The following is a 21,260-nucleotide window of genomic DNA, read 5'->3' as shown; positions in this document are numbered from 1 at the left end:
TTCCTATTAGATGGACATCTTTTTGCTGCAAATTAGAGCCAAAGACAAGTAGCATTTGACCATGACAATTTTCTTTGAATACCTTTTCAGTCAAGCTTGATAAAAGTTGTCAAAATGATTTTAATGAATTATTTTAATAGTCAAATTTCAAATCAATGTTTTTAAAATGATTTTTATAAGCATAAAAACGAATAAGGAGTAAAAATAATGAATTATATATCATAAGATCCCAATTAAAATCATTGGTTTTGATATATAGAATTGTTTAAAATCTATTTCATCTCTTAGAAATAAAGTTTCGATTTCATAAATTAGACGTCTTGTTATTACATGTTCATGTTTAGCAAAAGGGGATTTTTTTTCTTCACCCTCCTTTTTTTCTTCTAATGGAAAAGATAAGACTTAGAGCGGATTTATTAGAAATCTATCAATCAATTTTTTTTTCACATTTTCATTTTTTTTATCCTTCGCGCGATAATTCTTTTATGAATTATTTTCATGTTAGAAAAATTATCGATTAAAAATATGTTTTTATTTTTGTATTTTTGTATTTTTGCACATTGATTTTTAAAAAATTATTTTAATATTCAAATCTCTTATTTTTTTTAAAAAAAAAAATTACAATTATAATGGTAAAAATAATGAATTATGTACCTTAAAATTACAACAGCTATCAAATAAATCAACCTAAATCTACTTTTCACTTATTAGAAAAAACTTTGATTTCACAAACTATACGTTATATTGTTGTTGTGTGTTTCTATTTTAGTAAAAGAGAAATTGTTTTCTTCACTCTCTTTTACTCTTCTAATAGGAAATATATAAATATATGAGAGCGGAGTTAATTAGAAAAGTTACTGATCGAAAAACTTTGCACGTATTTTTAATTTTATATTTTTGTACAATAGCTTTTTTTAGAATTTCTAGATAATGTTTTTTGATATTATCTTCAAATGAATTCAATCAATCCACATGCACAATTTATATATATATATATATATATAACAACAGAGTTAATTAGTAAACTTATTTATCGAAAAACTTTGCACGTATTTTTACTTTTATATTTTTGTATAATAATTTCTTTTAGAATTTGTAGGTAGCATTTTTTTATATTATATTCGATCAAATGAAATCAAATCCATTTTAAGCATATAAAGATCATGATATGTATTATTTTTTCCTTTAATTAATTTTATTAATACAAATTTAAATTAATCGCGATATAAATTTAGTATTGGAAGTGAACCCACGTTCGCACACGGTTTGTGACAAGAATTAACCAATGGGTCAGTATCAGATGGGGCCCAATAAAGTACTATTTCAAGTGGACCCACTTTGGAGCTTGAATCTAATGACGTGGCACTTCTATAACCCATTTAAAGTACTTTTTTGTTTTTGTTTTCTATTTTTAGAATTAACTTTAGGTACTATGTTAGTCTGTTAAAAAATAAAAAAGTGAGTACAATGGTGTTAATTAATTTTATTAATACAAATTCAAATTAATCGCGGTATAAATTTGCTAGATAATTAGAATTTTAAAATGTTAGAATTATAGCTTCTAATCATCTATTATACAATTATGTAATATTTAAGATTTGAGGATATACATCAACACGTTGAATGGGAACGATTATATTTTCGTGTAATATTTTTTTTGAAGTTTTCTTTCATTGATTAAAAGTTATTTTTTTAGAATTAAAAAGCAAAAAAAAAAACAATAGTTTTACCTCGTAAAGAACAACTAAAAGTTAAAACAATTAGCTCGACTATTTGATCAAAAGAAAAAGAAATTTTTTTAAAAATGTTTTTCAATGCAAAATAATTATCTTTGTCGATTCATTTACTTTGACGTTTATTAAAATTAATTATTCAACTACATAGCTTCGTTATATTTTAGTGACGTGATGATAATATGATGTGACGTCAATATGTTATCTGTTGTATTTTCTTCTTTCACTTTTTCCACCTTTTATGTTTGTTTTATATTTTATATTAACAAAAAATAACTCATAGTACCTTTTTTCCTATATCAACTATAAAAAACTAGGTCATTTTAACAAATTTAGTAAGTATAAAATTATACAAAGAGGAAGAATAATGAATTGTATATCTTGAAACCGACACACATATTGTACGTTAATTTTGCTATCAAAATGATTACTTTAAATATGAACCTCTTGAAAATCATATATATATATATATATATATATATATATATATATATATATATATAAAAGAAAACCTTATAATATTTTAAAAACATGATAACATAAGAATTTCTTTATAATATCGATATCATAAATTAAACTTACATATATACATTTTTTTTTTGTTTTTTTTTGGGGGGGGTGGGGGTGGGGGAATTAATGCATTAAAGCCAATACGAAAATTATCATTAAAATGAACATTACATTAAGAGGACATTACAATACAACAATCGAAAACCATACAAGTTTGAGAAAAAAAAAATGAAATGACAATTAGGATATTCTTGATTAAGGAATATTAATGGCACAATTATTGATGTTTTTAAGCTTAATTATATTAATTGCAGTAGTAATTATCATTAAGAGCAAACCAATAAAAGAAGCAATAATAGCTCCTTCACCATGGTTACAAAATGTATAAAATTTATCACAAATTTTATTCCATCTTGCATGAGAATTTCCATTCCTACCAAGTTGTCCCATAAATGCTGCTGAACTTGCTCCACCAGAGATTAATGCCACATTTATCTTTCATAATACAAGAGATTAATTAATAATATTAATTGAAAAAAAAGAGTAATTAATTAATTAATTAATTAATTACCATGTCTAGGATTCCAATTACATAAAATCGTAGTCCCTTGTAATCATATTTATTTCCAATAAAACAAAATGCTAGCATGAGGAGGTTATGGAGACTAACTAGTCCGTTTGCTATAACAAAGAACCTGCGTTCACAGAAAAATCGTTTTCAAATGTATATTTAAGAGAAAAAATAACGTTGAATTTTTTTTAATCGATAGATTAACAAAGCACATATATAAGACAAATAACATTTTTATACACTATGTGATTTCTTATTATTGGATTAAATCTTGGCTGAAATGATGAGAAAAGAAAAAATAGTATTTCATGTGTCTTATATTGATTGATCACTTTCCTTTTAACATGTATATTAAGAAATTAAAAATAAAAAGATAATTTTACTAATTCACCTCTTAAAAAAATTCTCGGAAATTTTACAGACAAAGGTGACACTTTTAAAAAAGAAGTAATTACAAGGGTAATTGGAAAAATTTAAGTAATACTTTCTTGATTTAGTAAAATAATCACCTGTATTTAGTAAAATGATCAACTAATATGTGGAGGGAGTAATGTTTTCATATGCAAAAAATTAGAATATTTTTTTTACTATTTCAGTGAGAATCTGTTTTCCACCATGCATTTTTCAACTAGCTGATTCAATGAGAAATCAATAGGAAAATAAGGTTCTATAATGCAATTCTTTCACTGAATTTGTGACGGAAAAAAACCATTGTTTCTAGTAGTATGGTGACCTGGTATACACAAGGTGATCATTTCTTTATCATTTGTCCAAAATCTTAATGGACAAAGTTGCTCGATACATTTATGCTAGTAGAAAATAACAAAGTACCTCATAAGATCAATCAAAATACCCATAAACTTACTCAAACACCACAGTTATATACTATAAAAAAAAAAGAAGTAGAAAGGGCTTACACAAAAGCTGGAGTATGTTGGAACTTAGCATTGAGAGTAGCTTGAATAGGAGTGGTACCAATAGTGGCAACAACAATAGTTTTCTTTTGGTTGTTAAGTGCCATAACTAATGTTGCTGAAATTGTTGCACCAAATGCCAATAACCTCAACAATGGCATCACCCAATTATAGTATACCTTAGACTTAGCCACATCTATTTTTTGTCCATTTCCTTCTTGAGCCATTTTGTATTATATGTTTTGTTTTTCATCCTACTGACACTTTATATAGAAAGAGTCATCAAATTAGGTTAATCAGTTGGTGGGAAAAAGGAAGATTTTTGTATGAAGTATGCAACAAGTTTAGACATAATCTTCTAAGTAGGTATATGCAGTGTGTCTGAGCTAGATAGGGACTAGGGGTTCATCCGTGCCTCGTTTAATGAAAAGTTAATACTATTTATATATAGTTAAAATTATCTTTTATATATATGTAGTAAACGTTAAAACCCCTAATAATTCTTTGCGTGTTTACTTTTTCATATTGAATCTGCTTGATAAAAATTCTGACTCACCCACCGAATATACTTGTAAGGTGATTATGAAAGTAAATTTTTTTTCAAAATAAAGTTACTCTTGGACCTTGTGAGAAGTGTTGTACCATATTACTTTTGTTGTTGAACAAAATCATGCTATTATATATATATATATTGAGTTGTATAAACAAGTTTTCAACTTAAAGAAGATACCAAAGGGCAAAGTAGTTGGGAATAAAAGGAAGACATATAGGGAGGAGGAAGAAGGAATTTAAAAAAAGAAAAATTACTACTACCCCCGCCCCCTCCTTTTCGTTCTCGTATTTTAACCAGAGACTACTTTCGAGGGGCAGAGGCAAATAAGGAAATGAGATTTCTTGCCCTCTTACAATTATGATTTTATACGAAGTGAGATTTCTCTTGAAGAAAACCATATCATATTCATAACAATTGGAGACAAATTCCAGACAAGTCTGCAGGTGCCATTACACACATGCACAAGGGAAAAGATGCATACATCTAATAAAAACCGCACTCATTCAAAGCTCACTAACTCTAGTCTCTAGATCCTGAATTCGCCTCTCAAAAGCAAGGTGTTTAGGCAGTAAGGTTCACGGTATACAGTCATATACAATAATATGGCATATAAGGTACATAATAACATTCTTCACTTATGACTTTGGGCATAGCACGCCACAAATCTAACGCGTAGTTATCAATTACAGACTCCAAATAGTCACAACACTAGTAGTAGTAGCTTCAATCACCCCACAATCATAATATCAAAATGTTAACAAAAGAAAAACAGGGGTATGGTTGTAGTATTAACACTAAACACTACCATATTTATATGCAGCGGCTGTCTTTATTCTCCTCTTTCCAATTGTTGCGAGCAAAACTCTCAATTGTTGTCCACGAACAGCAAGTTTAGCAGACGAGCTATGATGTTGTTGTTACACCAACAACTACATTACTCACCTAGAAATGTAAAATGGTATCGTTAATGATAAGGTGGATAACTTGAGAGTGAAGAAGCCAAAAGATATAAATGAAAGGAGGTTAATCATGTTGGAAACAAACTTACCAACTTGCCACTCTCATCGACAGACATTGGGTTTTGGACGACAACAGTTTGATTTTGTGAACGAGCCTTGGCCTAAAGCAGATATGAACATATTTCAGAAATCAATTTAGTCAATTTAGAACCTAGTAAGTAAGAAAAGAACATGCGGCAGACTTATGAACTCACAGTTGAAGAGGATCCTGAAGCAGTAGTAGCAGTGCCGTTAGGAGGGTTCAAAGGTGCATGGGCTCTTCCATCTCCTGCCTGCAAAAAAATACATATAAACACATGAAAACTGAAATTCCTTATCATATTCATGTACGCATGTTGTCTAGTCTCTCTTATCAATATTATTATTATTACTCTCCTACTATCTTATTCTTCAATTCTACTAGTACCTGTTGTTTCCTTCTTTTAGTTATCATATTATTTGTTTCTTTTCTCCATTATTTTCTACATGGCTTCTTCACTACTGCATTTCCTTTTCTTACTGATTTCGATATGCTTTACTTGAGTCAAGGTCTATCAAAAACAACTTCTCTACCTTCGGAATGTAAGGGTAAGGCTGTGTATACACTAACCAGATTCCACTTATGGGATTACACTGAGCATATTCTTGTTGTATTCCGATACATACGCAAATAACATAAGCAATGGACTAGTAACCAAAAGACCTTATTTTGCTTCCTCACTCACCCACTTACCCCTTCTTTTTCCACAATCTGTGATATCAATAACTTCTAAAATTTGCAACTAAAAGTTCAAAATAAGTTTGTATTTAAGTGGGCTGATGATGCTGATATCAAAAGCTCAAGATAAACTTACCTTCCAACATAAGCCTTCTCCGTTAAACTTTCATAAGGATTAAACCACTCTTAACACTTTGCTTTATGTGAAAGTCCTCGAAATGTGCTGACGATTTTCAATTTAATTTACTTGCTTTACAATCCATGATATGAAGCAAGGCTAATCGCTATAATCTACTGATTCCTATAGGTTCAGACTATTAAGTGGAGAAGGAAGAACCAGAGAAGAGCAGCTTAAACAGAGACAAACCCAACAATTCTCCATGAGTAACAATGACTCGGGAATTGGCTATTTTGAAGCATCAACAACAACATGTTCACTGTGCTAATTATTCCCTTCTTATCTTCTTCAATTCCGATCATTCTAATATCATAAATCTTACTATTTACATAAAAGGCTCAACATTGTCATTTTGATTGATTTGCATCACCCTTGAGCAACAAAATAAAAAAACTTACCCGCACTGGTGTTTACACCAACCAATGCATGCAAGACAAGTCTTTCATACACTCATTTTATCACTTATTTACAGTCAAGTTGATATATATTCTCACTTTAAATTGTAATTAAACTAAGACAATATGGTAGTTGGCTATTCTCTGATCCTAACAAAGTAAGTAAATATTATATTACGCACAAAATAGAATTCTCATTACCAAAAGCACAATCTTAAAATTCATTCCTCTTTGTTATTTTACTTCTTTAACTATATGGACCAAGCATCAGCTAAAATTTTTACCAAAGATCAAAAAGAAAAATGAATCATCATACTCACATTAACATTGGTAATATAATGGCATACTGCACATTTAACCGATGGAGCTCCACATGGATACATCAGCATCATACGGCAGTTCCCGCAGTAGACATGAGCAAACTGGTTTGGACCTGAAGATCGACAGCACAATTATATGTCATCCAGGTAACAAGAAACCTAAGCTCTATCGAATGTACAAATCCTCAAACACAAACAATTCATGTAGCTCTTTACCCTATTAAATTCTAGTGAAAGATAGAACATGCAAATGATTCAGGTATAGTCCCCTTAAAATTCAATGAGTTACTATCTCATCTTAAACATCTGTCTTTACCGCTTAGCTCTAGTAAAAGGCACCTGATTTTGCACATAACATTAGTGCCCAATCAGCATTGTGACACTACATTTCTTACTTCTTGGAATGGTCAACCTACAAATGTTGTTGCCTTCAGGACCACCATCCAACTTCAAATAATGTAGCTTCTGACCAAGGGAAGAATGAAAAAATATATTCCCAGCACTATAAACAAGATAGAAGACCTAGGGGGAAAGAAAACTTTTGAGATTGGAAAGGAAAGAGAACAATTCAATATACACCCACTCTGGTTACTCATGCATAGATTCCAGTAATATCTTCTTAAAACCAAAAAAGACACATAGGAACAGACTAGTCAATGACATTTAAGAACATGTGCTTGGAGAAAAATGTATACACCAAGTTAAATCCACCAATTACCAGTCATAACTAAGTTCTGTTTGCAAATTACAGATGTGCTGCAAAATGAAGCAGATATGACCAAAAAGTAAAGCTGATAAGAAGATTAAACAGCAGATATCTATATCTTATGTGACTGGCTACTAGTTTACAAAGAGCACCAGATCAGGTTATTATTTTCGAGGAATAACCACACTCAAGAGAAATCAATTGGACTTACACCTATCTGTCAGGCAAAACTTCTGATAAATTGAGCATCAATAGGAAAAAACATAACACAAACATACAATAATGAAGCTTTTTGGTGATCCCATAACCATATTCCACCAAGTCTGACAAAGACATAAATTTATACAGCTCCCTTCCCCCAGGCAAAAGCTTGAAGTGCTCGAAAGTTGTGAATTTCAGCTGGGACCACACTCTAAACTCATAAGTCATAACATAGTTCAACTAAAAACACAACCATACCGAAATGTTCACTTATGTATTACATAGTTAGATCATCAAAGTAATGTTACTCTTCCAACAGATTTTTCTGATGTAATACAAGAATAAAAATGCTGGTATCTCAATTTGAGATCTCATATGATAAACTTTTGATGAATATGTAGGAAAAAGATCTCATATGATAAATGAAAACAACCGAAGGTCAAGCTTAAGTGGATAATATCAAAAGTTAGATTCATATTCTGTTCAAATGAAGGAAACATTTCATTCCAGCAAAGAGACACTAGATTTTCATAACCAGACAAACATTAGTCTCCGAAATCAAGGGAAGGGATGTTATAAACTGTACCTGGGACAAGGTTCACCGTATGACAGCAGGAGCATCTCACACTGTTCGCTCCACGTGGATGCATAAGTAATGTACGACAGCCTCCACATATCAATTGAGCCATTTCCATTCCTGAGAAAGATCAAAATTTAAGCAACACCTTCGAGTAACAGAACACAATAACAACTACGCTTCAATCCATGTCAAGGCAAAACAACAAACAATACTACATCTCAATCCAAACAGATCTATACACCAAGCCTCCCCAAACCTAGCCCACTTTATGGCTTTATTTACCATGTCAGCATCAAGCATAGCGTTACTATTAGATACTCAAAATGTTTTTAAGTGCACTAATTTTCTTTCCTAACAACAATCTTCTAGCAACAACACTTGTAATCAACATGGAAGGGGGCCATAATCCAAAAATCAGCCACACAAATTTGAAAGAAAAAAAAAAGTACTTATAACCACATCAGAATCAAGAAAAGCACAGATACCAGGTGGTGGGACAGGGGTGAGTGCATTGCACACTGCACAGCAGACATTAGAAGCTCCTCTGGGATAAAGAAGCATTGTCCTGCACCCACTGCACATCAACTGACTCTGCATATCTGTCGAACAAAAAACATTAACCAAATAGTAATGGCAAGCTCACAAACTAAATTGCAAAATGATCTTTGAGTTACAGTTCTCAAGATTGTAATAAATCTAAAAGTCCATCATGAAACAATGAACTTCGTCTTAACAATCTCTGTTGAGACAAAAAGGTTTCACCTTTCAATCTGTTTGAATATCGAGTCGTCTGAGGTAGAAGAGCTAATTTCTGCCGATCTGTGAGGTAAATTTATTCTTCCTGCTTGACAAAATGAAAGAGAACAATAAATACTTTTCTTCAAGAAAGTTCCTTTCATAATTATTCATCCAATGGTTGAAGCTACAATCTTTTTTCTCAGGATTCACAGATTATACACACAAGAAAAATTCCTATATCAAGTTTTTCATGCTAAGACGGGTCAAACACAAATCTTACAAAAAAAATTGTTTAATCAAACACCCATAACCATGAGTGTGGCTCATCAACCAGGTTCAAATCTCAGCAGAGGAAGAAAAAGCTAGGTAATTTCTAGAGCTAACCAAAACGAGAGCCCTTGCCCCAAATTCTTCCTACCCACCAACCAAAATTTATCCACAATCAATTACACCCATCACAAACATGATTGAAAAGTAAAAAAAAATATCATGTTTAGCCTACCAAATTAAAAGGGAAAACCCCCCAAGAAATTGGATAAAGAAAAAAAAAGCAATCTTCTTACCAGTCAATGAACAAATCTGGAAGATAGGGTACCCCTCTATTATAATATATATATCCCCACACACGAAAAAAAAAAAATATACAGTGAAGGGTACTTGAGATTATCTGAAAATGGGTTGGAATTCAAATGGAAATCTGAGCGAAAATTCCGACAGAAATTGGGTAAATTCAAGATTTCAAAAGATTGGTTTTTGGATATTTTTCTTACATCTCCTTTTTTCTTCTTGTTAAATATTGGGAATAAATGTCTTTTGACCTGTCTACGAATAAAATAAAATAAAATAAATTCTTCCGCTTTCAATTTATTTATTTTATTTTATTTTTTATAAAATAATTTTTTAATTATAATTTTATATGATATATTTAAAATTGCAAAATTATAACTGAAGCTATTTTTAGATAAGGTATAATGCGTATATATGTTTTACCGAAATTAATATGTGATGTATAGAAGTTAAATATATTATCTATTAAAATTACATATTTAATTTTATACGCAATTCACATAATTTAAAAGAATATTTGTTCATAGCTAGTCAAAGTTTTTTACTTTGCTATTGCTACGCTGCATTAGATTGAAATGAGATTCGAAAAAAATAATGTTATTTTTTAAAAAAATTGTGTTAAAATAAAAATAAAATAAATGAATTGAAATGAGAGAATATAAATATTAATTAAAAATACAGTTATTATTTTTTTTTTTTAAATAAGAAGAAGGCTTTTGAATAAGGAACAGAGAGTATTCCTGTAAATTTTGAAATTTATTTGTCAAATTTTATCCAAACGCGTTAACTTATATTTTCTAATAATTTTTCCTTTTGTTGACATCAAAGATTTCTACGTAAAAATAAATATTTAAAAAATTAAAGAGAGATAGAACCGAGTGATGAGATTTTGTCAACAGAGAAAAAAATTATGACGATAGATTATTTTAATCACAAGATTTGTCATAAAATTTTCTATTAAAGATTAATCATATGTATTCTAGTCATCCCATAAGAATTCTTAATAGTTGATTCTAGAATTCATTTATCATTTAAATATGTACCTCGTCTACAGTCACACTGGATATTTTTTGTCGTAAAATTACATTATAAATATATATATATTAATAGCTTAGCTAAAAATTTTATGAAGGATATTTAAAAATTTTATAGCTCGTAAAAATAATTTAAAAAATGAGTGTCTTTAAATTTTGTAAATCAAACTACAAAATATTAATTATTATTTTTTAAAATTAAAATATACCAAAATTTTTGAAATCAAAGTACATACTAATTTAGCTTTAATGTTTACGTTTATCTATCTCATAAGAGTGAACGAACAAAAAAAAAGATATTTTAGTTTAGAGTAAAATCACTTTTATACTCCAAGATTTCACAAACCTCTGATGACCAACAACGAGAAATGAAAAATAAAAAATAGAATCAAATGAGTTATATTAAAAGAGAATTTATATAAAGTATTTTCACTTTTAGTAGCATTATGAAATAAATAAATAAAATTTGCTTATTAACTTTAAATTAAATAATTTCTTTTAAATTTTATTTAAATTTTCAATGAAAAGAAAAAAAATAGATTTTGCTTATTAAATTTAAATTAAATACTTATTTTCAAACTTTATAAAAGTGTTTAATGAAAAGAAAAAATAAAAGTCAAATAACGGGAATCGAATCTGCACACCGCAACTTGAAAATAACTTAGTAAGAGTTGAACAATTAAAATCACTAAGCTAGAAATTTTTATTGTTTTTTAAGGGTGTCTAAAATATATTATTTAACCATTTAAATTGTTATTTTACTTATTAATACGGCTTAATTTTCTAACAAAGAGTGTCCACCAAAGGGTAGCTACGCCCCCGATATATATATAAATATAAAATGTTAAACAAATTAAAATTAAATGCAATGAATAATAACGTAATTTCAATAATAAATGAAAATAGACTTAAATTTACACATATATTACATTCGTTGAAAGCGTCTTATGTTTTTATTTCTCAACTCAATTAATGTTAAGTATAAAATGAAAAAAATAATTATCTTTTCTTGATATAATGAAAGTATTAAATAAAAGAAATAAATATATTTAAAAAATTTTGGACAAAAAGTATTAAACTGAAGGGGTAATAACATAATTTCAATAATAAATGGGAAGAGACTAAAACTTACACATATTTTGCATTTTTTGAATGTGTTTTATGCCTTTCTTAACAGAAGAGGTAATAACATAATTTCAATGATAAATGAAAAGAGATTGAAACTTACACATAAATCGCATTCATCGCATTCGTTGAATGCGTTTTATGTCCTTTTTTTAAACTCATTTAGTGTTGAGTCTAAGATGAAAAATATTTTTATCGGTATAATAAAAGTATAAAATCAAAGAAATAAATATGTTTCAAAAATATTGGACAAATAATATTAGACAAAAAGGGTAATAACGTAATTTCAACAATAAATAAGAAAAAACTTAAACTTACACATAAATCGCATTCGTTGAATGCGTTTGATGACTTTCTTAACGGAATGGGTATAAAGTTATTTCAACGATAAATAAGAGATTGAAACTTACACATAAATTGCATTCGTTGAATATATTTTATGTCTTTCTTTCTCGGCTCAATTATAGTTGAGTATAAAATGAAAAACAAATATCTTTTATTTGATACAATAAAAGTTTTAAATGAAAGAAATAAATATATTTCAAAAATATTGGACAAATTAAATTATGAAGAAGGGTAATAATAACAATAAATGGGAAGAGACCAATAGTTACAATAAATCGAATTTGTTGAATGAACTTTATGTCTTTCTTTCTTAAGTCAATTAATGTTGAGTATAAAATGAAAAAAAGAATAATTATCTTTTCTTTATAAGTTAAAAGCAGAGGCGGATCTAAAATTTGGAGGTCAGGGGTGCCACAACGTTCAAGTAAGATGAAAGGATCGGTTGCTCTAATTTTGCGTTACAACTCAAATTATTAATTTTATTTATTTTTATAAATGAATCGATCAAATATGTATGTGCTAATATTTTCTTTTAGATATTATGTGATTAGATTTAACTAAACAATTCAATTTTCTTTTCTTTTCGGAATTTGATGTCTTCTTCGCTAAAACTTTTAAGAAAAAAAAATTCAAATTTGAGTTTGTATAAACCATCTAATAGTATTAATATGATATATTCATCTTTCATTGACTTTATGTGTTACTGGAAATATATAGTTGAGAAAGAATAACAATTATAGTTTCAGCCTAATCATCTTACATAGCAAAAACGTCGATGAAGATCGCAAGAACCGTTAAATTAAAAAAATCATTTTTGAACTTGTGTTTTTTTGAAACTACTATTTAAATATATTCTTCATAATACTTATTTGATGCTTATAATTCAGTACTCACTAATTGATAAAAAAAATAAACACGTTACACTCATATCAATAGATCAATAATTAGTGCAAGAGAAAAAAAGAAAGAAAACTCAAAATTAATTATGAAAAGGGGTCAATTTGAATTAATAAAAAATAGTAATAAATAAATAAGAACAAATGTAGAAAAAGAAAAGAAAAGCTAAAAAAATGGTCAATTTGAATTAATATAGAATAGTCATAAATAAATAAGAAAGAATAGAGAAAAAGAAAAGAAAAGAAAAAAAAATGGAGCAAGCAAAAAAGGAAGTGTTGACGGCTAGGTTCCAACCTACATAACCTAGGAGGGAGATCCGCTCGCTGAGTTATTTTGCAATATAGTTACTGGATGGCAAAACAAATATTTACACTTAATATAATATATACATATATATACAATGTTTTTTCCGAGATCAATGAATGTCGTGGCATTCCCACGTAGCCACGTAGATTCGCCCCTAGATAAAAGTAATAAATAAAATAAATAAATATATTTTAAAAATATTTGAAATAAAATTAAATAAATTGGGTAATAATGTAATTCCAACAATAAATGGGTAGAGACTCAGACCTACATATGAATCGCATACGCTGAATGCGTTTGATGCATTCCTTTCTCAGCTCAATTAATATTAAGTATAAAATGAAAAAAAAATATTTTAAATGTAATAAATAAAAGAAAAAAAATATATTTTAAAAAATATTGCAGTAATGAAATTATACGGAAGGAGTAATAACATAATTTCAACAATAAATGAAAAGAATTCGAAAAATCGCATTCGTTTTATGTGTTTTATGCCATTCTTTTTCACCTCATTCAATGTTGAGTATTGAAAAATAAATTATCTTTTTTCGATAGAATAAAAGTAATAACAAAAGAAACAAATATATTTAAAAAATAGTAAACGAATACAATTAAATTAAAAGACAATAATAACATAATTTCAACATAAATAAAAAGAAACTGAAATTCATACATAAATAGTTTAAGAATGTATATTAGATTTGAGTCGAGAAGATTTTAGAATATTATTTAGTCATACAATTTGTTTTTGTTTGAAAAAACAAAGGGTATCCTTTTTTTAAAAAAAAATTCAATCTTCATAATAAATTATTAGTACCAATTATACAAATTAGTTTCTAGAGAAAAAAATAATCTTGAGATTGTACGTTTACCATTACCATCCAAAGGGAACATTGAGATTTTTGTGAAAGGTTTGTGGGAAGCTTCGCAGAAAGATCAAAGATTTTCATGAACCCCATAACTCTTCAAACCTCGTAACAGCTTCGAATTTCAAACCCCATCAATCTGGTAAGTACCCATTTTTGCTTTTGAGCTATTTTTGTTCTTGTCTTGTACAAAAATTCCAAGACTTTTTCGATGTGTTTTGCTGAATTTCAGTAGTTTCTAATTGAAAACTGAGGATTAGGGTTCTTGGGTTTTCGATGCGTTTTGCTGAGTTTCAGTAGTTTTTAATTGAAACTGAGGGGATTATGGTTCTTGGGTAATTTGAAATATTTGTTGACAAATGGAGAAATCTGATGGGTTTTTCATTAGAAAAAGTCCAAGACTTCGTGGGGTGTTCAATCTTGTGTGTTCCCTAGTCCTTGTGTTTATGTTCTACAACCGTGAAGATATTGTGAGCAATCCAATTATAAAGAAGTCATCTTTAGTTTCTAGTCAGTGGAACCCAAGCAGTAGATTTGATGGTTATTCTTCACATACCCGAGTGGTTCGTCGAGGGATGTTAGAAGTGAACGGGTCGGATGCTGATGATTTGGTGGTAAAAAAGCCTCAGTTATGTGCAGGATTGTTTGATCATGTGGGGTTTAAAAGTAGTTGTGACTTCTTGAAAGTTCACCCGGATTGCTCGTCTGGAGGGTTCTTTGATTACCTTAAGTTCTATTACTGTGGTTGTAATGGAAGTGCGTGGGCGTTTGTAGTATTTGGTGTCTGGCTTGCTGCATTGTTCTATCTTTTGGGTAACACTGCAGCTGATTACTTTTGTGGTTCATTGGAGAAACTGGCTAGTTTGTTGAAGCTATCTCCTACAGTTGCTGGAGTTGTTTTGCTCCCGCTTGGTAATGGTGCTCCGGATGTATTTGCGAGTATTGCTGCGTTTGTAGGAAGTGGTGCTGGTGATGTTGGGCTTAACAGTGTTCTAGGTGGGGCTGTGTTTGTTACTTGCGTTGTTGTGGGTGCTGTTTCTCTTTGTGTAGCTGATCAGGATGTTCAGGTTGACAAAAAATGTTTTATTAGGGATATTGCCTTTTTCATTGTAACACTGATGTCACTATTATTGATCTTGATAGTTGGTGAAGTTAGTGTTGGAGCAACTATTGCATTTGTATTGATCTATGTTATTTATGCCTTTGTTGTTGCTGCCAATGAGATTTTGAGGAAGCATGCTCGAAGATTGAGATTGGATGTTGTTACTCCTTTGCTTCCTGTAAGAGGAAGTATATTTTCTGAAGGGACTCAGGAGGAGGATTCTGTTTATAGCACTTTGCTTGATGTTGAGACAGAGGACAATAACATACAGTCACATGGTTCCTTGCCTCAGTGGATGTGGGCATCCAATGTGGCAATATATTCTAATCAGTCATTGAGGGTGCATGATGGGGAAAGGCCTTTGTGGGGTTGGATTGATGAGGGTGTAGAAGTCAAGAGCCCATCATTTTCCTGCTCTCAGCTCTGTTCACTTCTAGAGTTGCCATTGACTGTGCCAAGACGATTAACCATTCCATTAGTTGAGGAAGAAACTTGGTCAAAACCATACGCTGTAGGCAGTGCTACTTTAGCTCCTTTTCTTCTTGCAGCTTTATGGAATACTCAGGATTATGTGAGTTACCTAGGCAGAAGTGTTGCTATAGTTCTTGGCATTTCTGTTGGTTGCACACTGGGTATACTTGCATACAAGCATACAAGAGCTGACCGTCCTCCGCAGATATTTTTGCTTCCATGGGTTTTGGGGGGTTTTATTATGAGTATCGTGTGGTTTTATATGATTGCGAATGAATTGGTGGCACTGCTGGTTGGATTGGGTGTTGTACTGGGGGTTAATCCCTCTATTCTTGGGCTCACTGTTTTGGCTTGGGGCAATTCAATGGGTGATCTGGTCTCTAATGTTGCTTTGGCGATGAATGGGGGAGATGGTGTGCAGATTGCTTTATCTGGATGCTATGCAGGTCCCATGTTCAATACACTTATTGGGATAGGAATCTCATTATTCCTCGGTGCCTGGTCAGAGAAACCTTCTTCATTCATACTTCCAGGGGATAGAAGTTTGTTTTACACCATATGTTTTCTCTTGTTTGGTCTTTTATGGGCCCTTGTTGTTCTTCCCAAGAATGACATGCGCCCTAACAAGATGCTTGGTGTAGGCCTTATCATCATTTATTTGGTATTTCTGTCTGTTAGACTGAGTAGTGCGATAGGGATTGTTTCATTGTTTGGGGTTAGTGACTAATAGTTGCATGTTCAGAAAGGTTAGCATTGAAATCATCTGAACTTGAGATTCAGATTGTCCCACTTCACTTGACTAGTGAACTTGATTGGTATCTTCATCATGGGACAAAGTTCCAATATAAGGAGCTTGTTATGCTCATCAATGATGTATTCTGCTGTACAAATACTCATAAAGTATGTGCTCTTCGACTCCTTTTTTGAGCCTTCTTCTCTCTGTGTTGCATGATCTTCATACTGTTTGTATTTCTGTAATAAAATTTCTTTTCATAGAATCAAAAATTCCTCCCGGTGCAATGAAATCTGAAACTAATTAGTTGATGGTACCTGTTTTAGTCAATGAGCAGCTAGATGCCTGTTTCACTGAAAAGATGGCAAGAAAAGTTGTACAATGAACAAGTTGATCACCATTTCGTCTGGAGACATTATAGTGCTGTTGGACTAGAAAATGATTTTGTTTTGGGATAATTGGTACTGGTTTTGTTTTCGGTAGAACTAGTGTGACTGTTTGGATTTAGTGTTTAATAAGCTTTGGGTTTGCTTTTGGGAGAATTATTGTTTGATTTCTTTTATTGGAAAATAATACCACTAAAACTCAAAACATTTTAGAACATTTTTATATGAGTAAGGATTAACATTGACTAAATATCTTTATTTGATGCTAAACATATTTTCAAAGAGATGGGTTTTATGAGTAAATTAAATTCAGTTAAAGATATAGATAAAGGCTGGTTAAAAGTGAAACTCAGGCCAAGCAAATAGTGACTAAATTGTCACATTGTCGGGGTCAAGTGAATCCACCTATCAGAACTACAAAACAAATGTGGATTAAGGCTCGTAGTTTTGTTTTAGGAAAACATCTTTTATTAACACACCAAAATGGTTTGGTTTCTAACCAGAGTTATGTGGTACCATCCTGGTTTTTGGTGTCCCCCGGTGCATATTGGTTTTACCAGTGGCAATGAAGCTGGTGCAGTAGGTGGATGTCAGTGGGATCATATTGCTGTACGAAGCCCTCTTCTTCTTGTCATATCAAGGGAGCATGGCTCTATTTCAGGCTCACGTGGTAGGCGTGGTTTTCACTTAGTAACTGCTGGATGTATTAGTTGAAAGAAGTCTGAAGTTTGATTTCGAGTTCTTTGGTTTCCCATTGGTGTTATTGTTGCTTGCGAAGTACAATATGCTTTGTCTTGAGTGCTTTCAGTGAAATGTCGTCAAGAGTTTCTTGAGGAATTTCATGGCTGTCTCTCTCTCCAGTGATTCATGCTCCAATGTGTCTGCTGTATAGCATGTCAGTTCTTCCTGATTATACAACAAAATAAAACCTAATGTCAGAGTGAAGGAGAGTGTTACAATGTGTTGAATTAGATGGCTACTTTCTGGTTCAGTCTCTTTTTCGTCTCATTTGTGACGTTGTCTTTAGCCACCATAATTTGACAGCATTGTACTGATCTTTCTCTTGATAAGTTGAGATCATTTGCTTGATATTACACGAAGTTAATGTCAAAATTGCGTACAACTATGTGGAGGCTTAAACACCATTACTATAAACTGTCCCAATCTCCTATATACACCGATTGCTTTACACCGAAAAGATACATGTAAGTAAGGACATTTTGATACATCAAATGTTATTCTGACCGTATGAAATGATCTCCATTTGTTTCAGTCTATGTAGTCTAAAAAAGGAACAAGGGTATGATTTTCAGTACTCCCCTGTTCAACCACCACATGAGAAGGAGACATTGGGATACATTCCTATATACTTCTTACTTCTAGAAATGATATTTTGTTCCTTACATTCCATTTGTCCAGAAAAGGCCTAGGTATGATCTGCCATACTGCCCTCGTTGGCTTGCCTACCCCTCTATGTGCTCTTACAAGTAGCAGTTGTAAAAAAAATCTGCAACTTACCTCATATAACCGTTGTTAGTGTCTATAGTTGCTTTCTCTTACATTACAATTATGTTTTTTGGTTATTTTTCATATGCACATTTCTTCATTAAAGCTCACGTTTTGATTGTGCTTTGCACTCTCTAATTCAATATCCAGCAGATTTTGGCTCCTTTTTATGCCTTTTGCCTTTGATAACACCAGTACGTATCTTGGAGCATGCATGCATTATCTGTTGTTTTAGTTTGTTCGATAAACCATCAAGATAGATGAGAAAAGACAGTGCCATTTTAGATACGATGTGTGAAGACTGTTCCAAGTCCATTTAGAAGTAATTGGTCTCCATTTAGGACAATCAATCAATTATAAAAGGATATGTCCCTGCATGTTTCTGAGATTTTTAACTTTGGTTACTTGGATAAAATAGGATCTGGAAAAGAGAGAGAAAACTAGAGTCATTTCTGAAAGACTACATTGTGATTTATGTCATTGCCTTTTAGACTGCAAATGTCTTTTGATAAAGCTATCCATCTCTCTGTTGGTGACTCAAACAAGTGGTTCAGCTTTTTTCATCTCGCGTCTATCAGGTAAAATCTTCTTTACTTTCTCAATCTTCTACGAAATAATTTGTCTGTGTGAGATGGTCTGTTCTAATAGTGACACCTTAGATACTTCTTGTTACAGTATTCGATATTTGACACCTCAGTTACTGGTTATATATCTTCTTGTTACAGTATTCGATATTTGACACCTTAGTCTTACACTACTCGATTTGTAGTTGCTCGTTATGCATGGTGGCTTTAGTATTGTTTTGCAGATACTGTTATGGAGCAGTATATACTGGCCTTAGCCCTTGTATCTAACATTGGACATTGAAAGTTATTTAGCCCTTGTATCTAACATTGGGCATTGAAAGTTATTTTCCACTAGCATGAGTTTTATGCATATATACTTTATGATAATCCATAGATCTACTTGTTTCCAGCTTCAAAATGGGTGGATAATGGGTCCGCTCTTTTACCCTTCTTTGCTTAAATACTACACTTGATTTCGATGAATCAAGAATTATTGACAAAAGTATTCGTTACTCCCTGAACTTGAAGCTTTTTATTCGGTGTACATCTAAATTATGTTCCGTTCTAATTATCTCCGAACTTGTTTATTCCTCCATCGCGTACACTTTTTTTGTCCACCTGCTCCTATTGTGACTACACGCGTGCTACAATTGGCAAAAGTGGTAATTTTCACTTGGATAAATAATAGTCACCTAGGTAAATAGAGATTTTACGTCTTTTTACCGTTGTAGCTTTATGATGTGGCAAAAAATCACTTGCTCATGTGCCTAATAGAGTGTGTTGTCAATTTCTACACCAGGTGAACAATAAAGGTGTACGTGATGGAGGAATAAATAAGTTTGGGATAATTAAAGCGGAATATAATTTAGGTGTACGCACTACACAGAATAAAAAGCTCAAGTTCAGAAAGGTAATGAATAGTTTTGCCTAATTTATTCGTTTTTTTAAAAATAATTTTGTTTGGTGGTCAAGTATTCTAGAAAGCTGTTAGTTGGTTTGTGTTGACCTTTAATAATTTTTTTCTTTTTCCTTTTACTTGTTCAACATATTAAAAAATATTTTTTTTCTCTTTTTATATATTCATTTTAATAAATTAAAAGATGTAATTATTTTTTCTTTCGATATACCATTATCCTGGAGTATCCATTTTATGTAAGTCACAATTCTGTTAATCAATTTGCACATTTATAAAATTCCCACAAAAAAAATTAATTTATCAATGGAATCTTTTTTGGCCAAAATTGCACATTATTTGGGCAAAAGAACAACATTTTAATACGATAATGTCAACAATTAGCCAATCGAATTGCTTATTCGTTAATTAATAATTTTGAATTTAAATTTTGAGTGTGAAAAAAATTCTTAATAAAATCTCGCGCATTCGGATTATTGTCAACCATTTGACTTTCATTAAAGCCCTTTCATAGCTATAACCTCCTCCCTCCCCAATCCCCAAGTCAACCCCACCCCCTCCATATGATCCTATTTTTTAAAATTATTATATTAGATCTTTGATTAAAAAAATATTATTTATAAATAAAATATTTTTATTTAAATTATTCGAAACTTCGAATAAATATCCAATGGAAAGGCCCCACCCCACCAAAGGAATAAGTTTGCATTGTTATTGGAGGTTTTAAATATTTATTATATGTTCCAATCGACGTGCTAAATAATATTTTTGTTATTTTTTTAAAAAAAAATAATTCTCTAGAATCTATTATTCTTTTCAAAATTATTTCTGATTAAAACTTTTGAAAATAGTTAGCATGTCTTAGTCCTATGAGGCTAGCTCCTACAAATTTTTTTATTGCCAAGACCATAACATTCACATATCAACAATTTAAGCATGGTATATTCTATAAAATTATGGAGAAAATAAATAGGGAAATGAAGTAAAAAAAAAAAGAAAATAATAAGTCTAAGAGACTTTATTTATATCTCCAAAAGTATACTTGAGAATTCCTATCTTAATTGTCGAATTCGAGTTTTAAATATGAAAAATCTTTTTCATCAAATTAATAATTTTGATATATGTAGATAGTTATTAAGTTTATATGGTTGTTAGACCTACCATTGACTCAATTATTTCATCAATGACTTGGCTTTTCAATTTTATTTTTTTTAAAAATAATCTCGGAGACTTTTCAAGTGTGCTCTAAATAAGTAAAATAATAATTAAAATTAGTCCCATCTCATTTTAGGAAAAAAGAATTCCATTTCTTAGAAGATCAAAAAGAA

General features: G+C 30.8%; 3 protein-coding genes and 1 long non-coding RNA gene across 10 annotated transcripts; 2 read left to right on the top strand and 2 right to left on the bottom strand.

The window, feature by feature from the left end:
• Positions 1–2,392: 2,392 nt before the first annotated feature.
• On the bottom strand, positions 2,393–4,015 carry LOC101264693 (CASP-like protein 1B2). Its single transcript, XM_004233131.5, has 3 exons — positions 3,732–4,015; positions 2,815–2,938; positions 2,393–2,738 (listed from the first exon to the last, which is right to left on the bottom strand). Exons 1-3 carry the CDS (start codon positions 3,953–3,955, stop codon positions 2,499–2,501), a joined length of 588 nt encoding a protein of 195 aa, XP_004233179.1. The 5' UTR covers positions 3,956–4,015; the 3' UTR covers positions 2,393–2,498.
• An 826-nt stretch (positions 4,016–4,841) lies between these two features.
• Positions 4,842–10,096, bottom strand: LOC101265799 (protein LSD1). Of its 6 annotated transcripts, none has more exons than XM_010318672.3 (8): positions 9,679–10,096; positions 9,140–9,218; positions 8,863–8,976; positions 8,384–8,494; positions 6,891–7,003; positions 5,495–5,572; positions 5,330–5,401; positions 4,842–5,223 (listed from the first exon to the last, which is right to left on the bottom strand). In XM_010318672.3, the coding sequence occupies exons 3-8, from the start codon at positions 8,972–8,974 to the stop codon at positions 5,185–5,187; spliced, it is 525 nt and encodes a 174-aa protein (XP_010316974.1). In that variant the 5' UTR covers positions 8,975–8,976; positions 9,140–9,218; positions 9,679–10,096; the 3' UTR covers positions 4,842–5,184. The 6 variants fall into 6 exon arrangements, with proteins under 6 accessions (XP_010316974.1, XP_025885110.1, XP_010316975.1 ...); XM_026029325.2 differs by having other exon boundaries at positions 9,140–9,221; positions 9,679–9,936; XM_010318673.4 differs by having other exon boundaries at positions 9,618–9,690.
• A 3,938-nt stretch (positions 10,097–14,034) lies between these two features.
• On the top strand, positions 14,035–20,143 carry LOC109119566 (uncharacterized). Of its 2 annotated transcripts, XR_011214727.1 has the most exons (3): positions 14,076–14,397; positions 18,872–19,031; positions 19,819–20,143. It is a non-coding gene; the product is annotated as an uncharacterized lncRNA (long non-coding RNA). The 2 variants fall into 2 exon arrangements; XR_002026836.3 differs by lacking the exon at positions 19,819–20,143 and having other exon boundaries at positions 14,035–14,397; positions 18,872–19,370.
• On the top strand, positions 14,391–16,833 carry LOC101265300 (cation/calcium exchanger 4-like). Its single transcript, XM_004233133.4, has one exon. It carries the CDS (start codon positions 14,615–14,617, stop codon positions 16,553–16,555), a length of 1,941 nt encoding a protein of 646 aa, XP_004233181.1. The 5' UTR covers positions 14,391–14,614; the 3' UTR covers positions 16,556–16,833.
• Positions 20,144–21,260: the final 1,117 nt, after the last annotated feature.

Source organism: Solanum lycopersicum, chromosome 2, assembly GCF_036512215.1.
Source record: "Solanum lycopersicum chromosome 2, SLM_r2.1".
Lineage (NCBI taxonomy): Eukaryota > Viridiplantae > Streptophyta > Magnoliopsida > Solanales > Solanaceae > Solanum > Solanum lycopersicum.
Note: the sequence above shows the minus strand (reverse complement) of the source record. Positions and strands in the feature narration are given on the sequence as shown.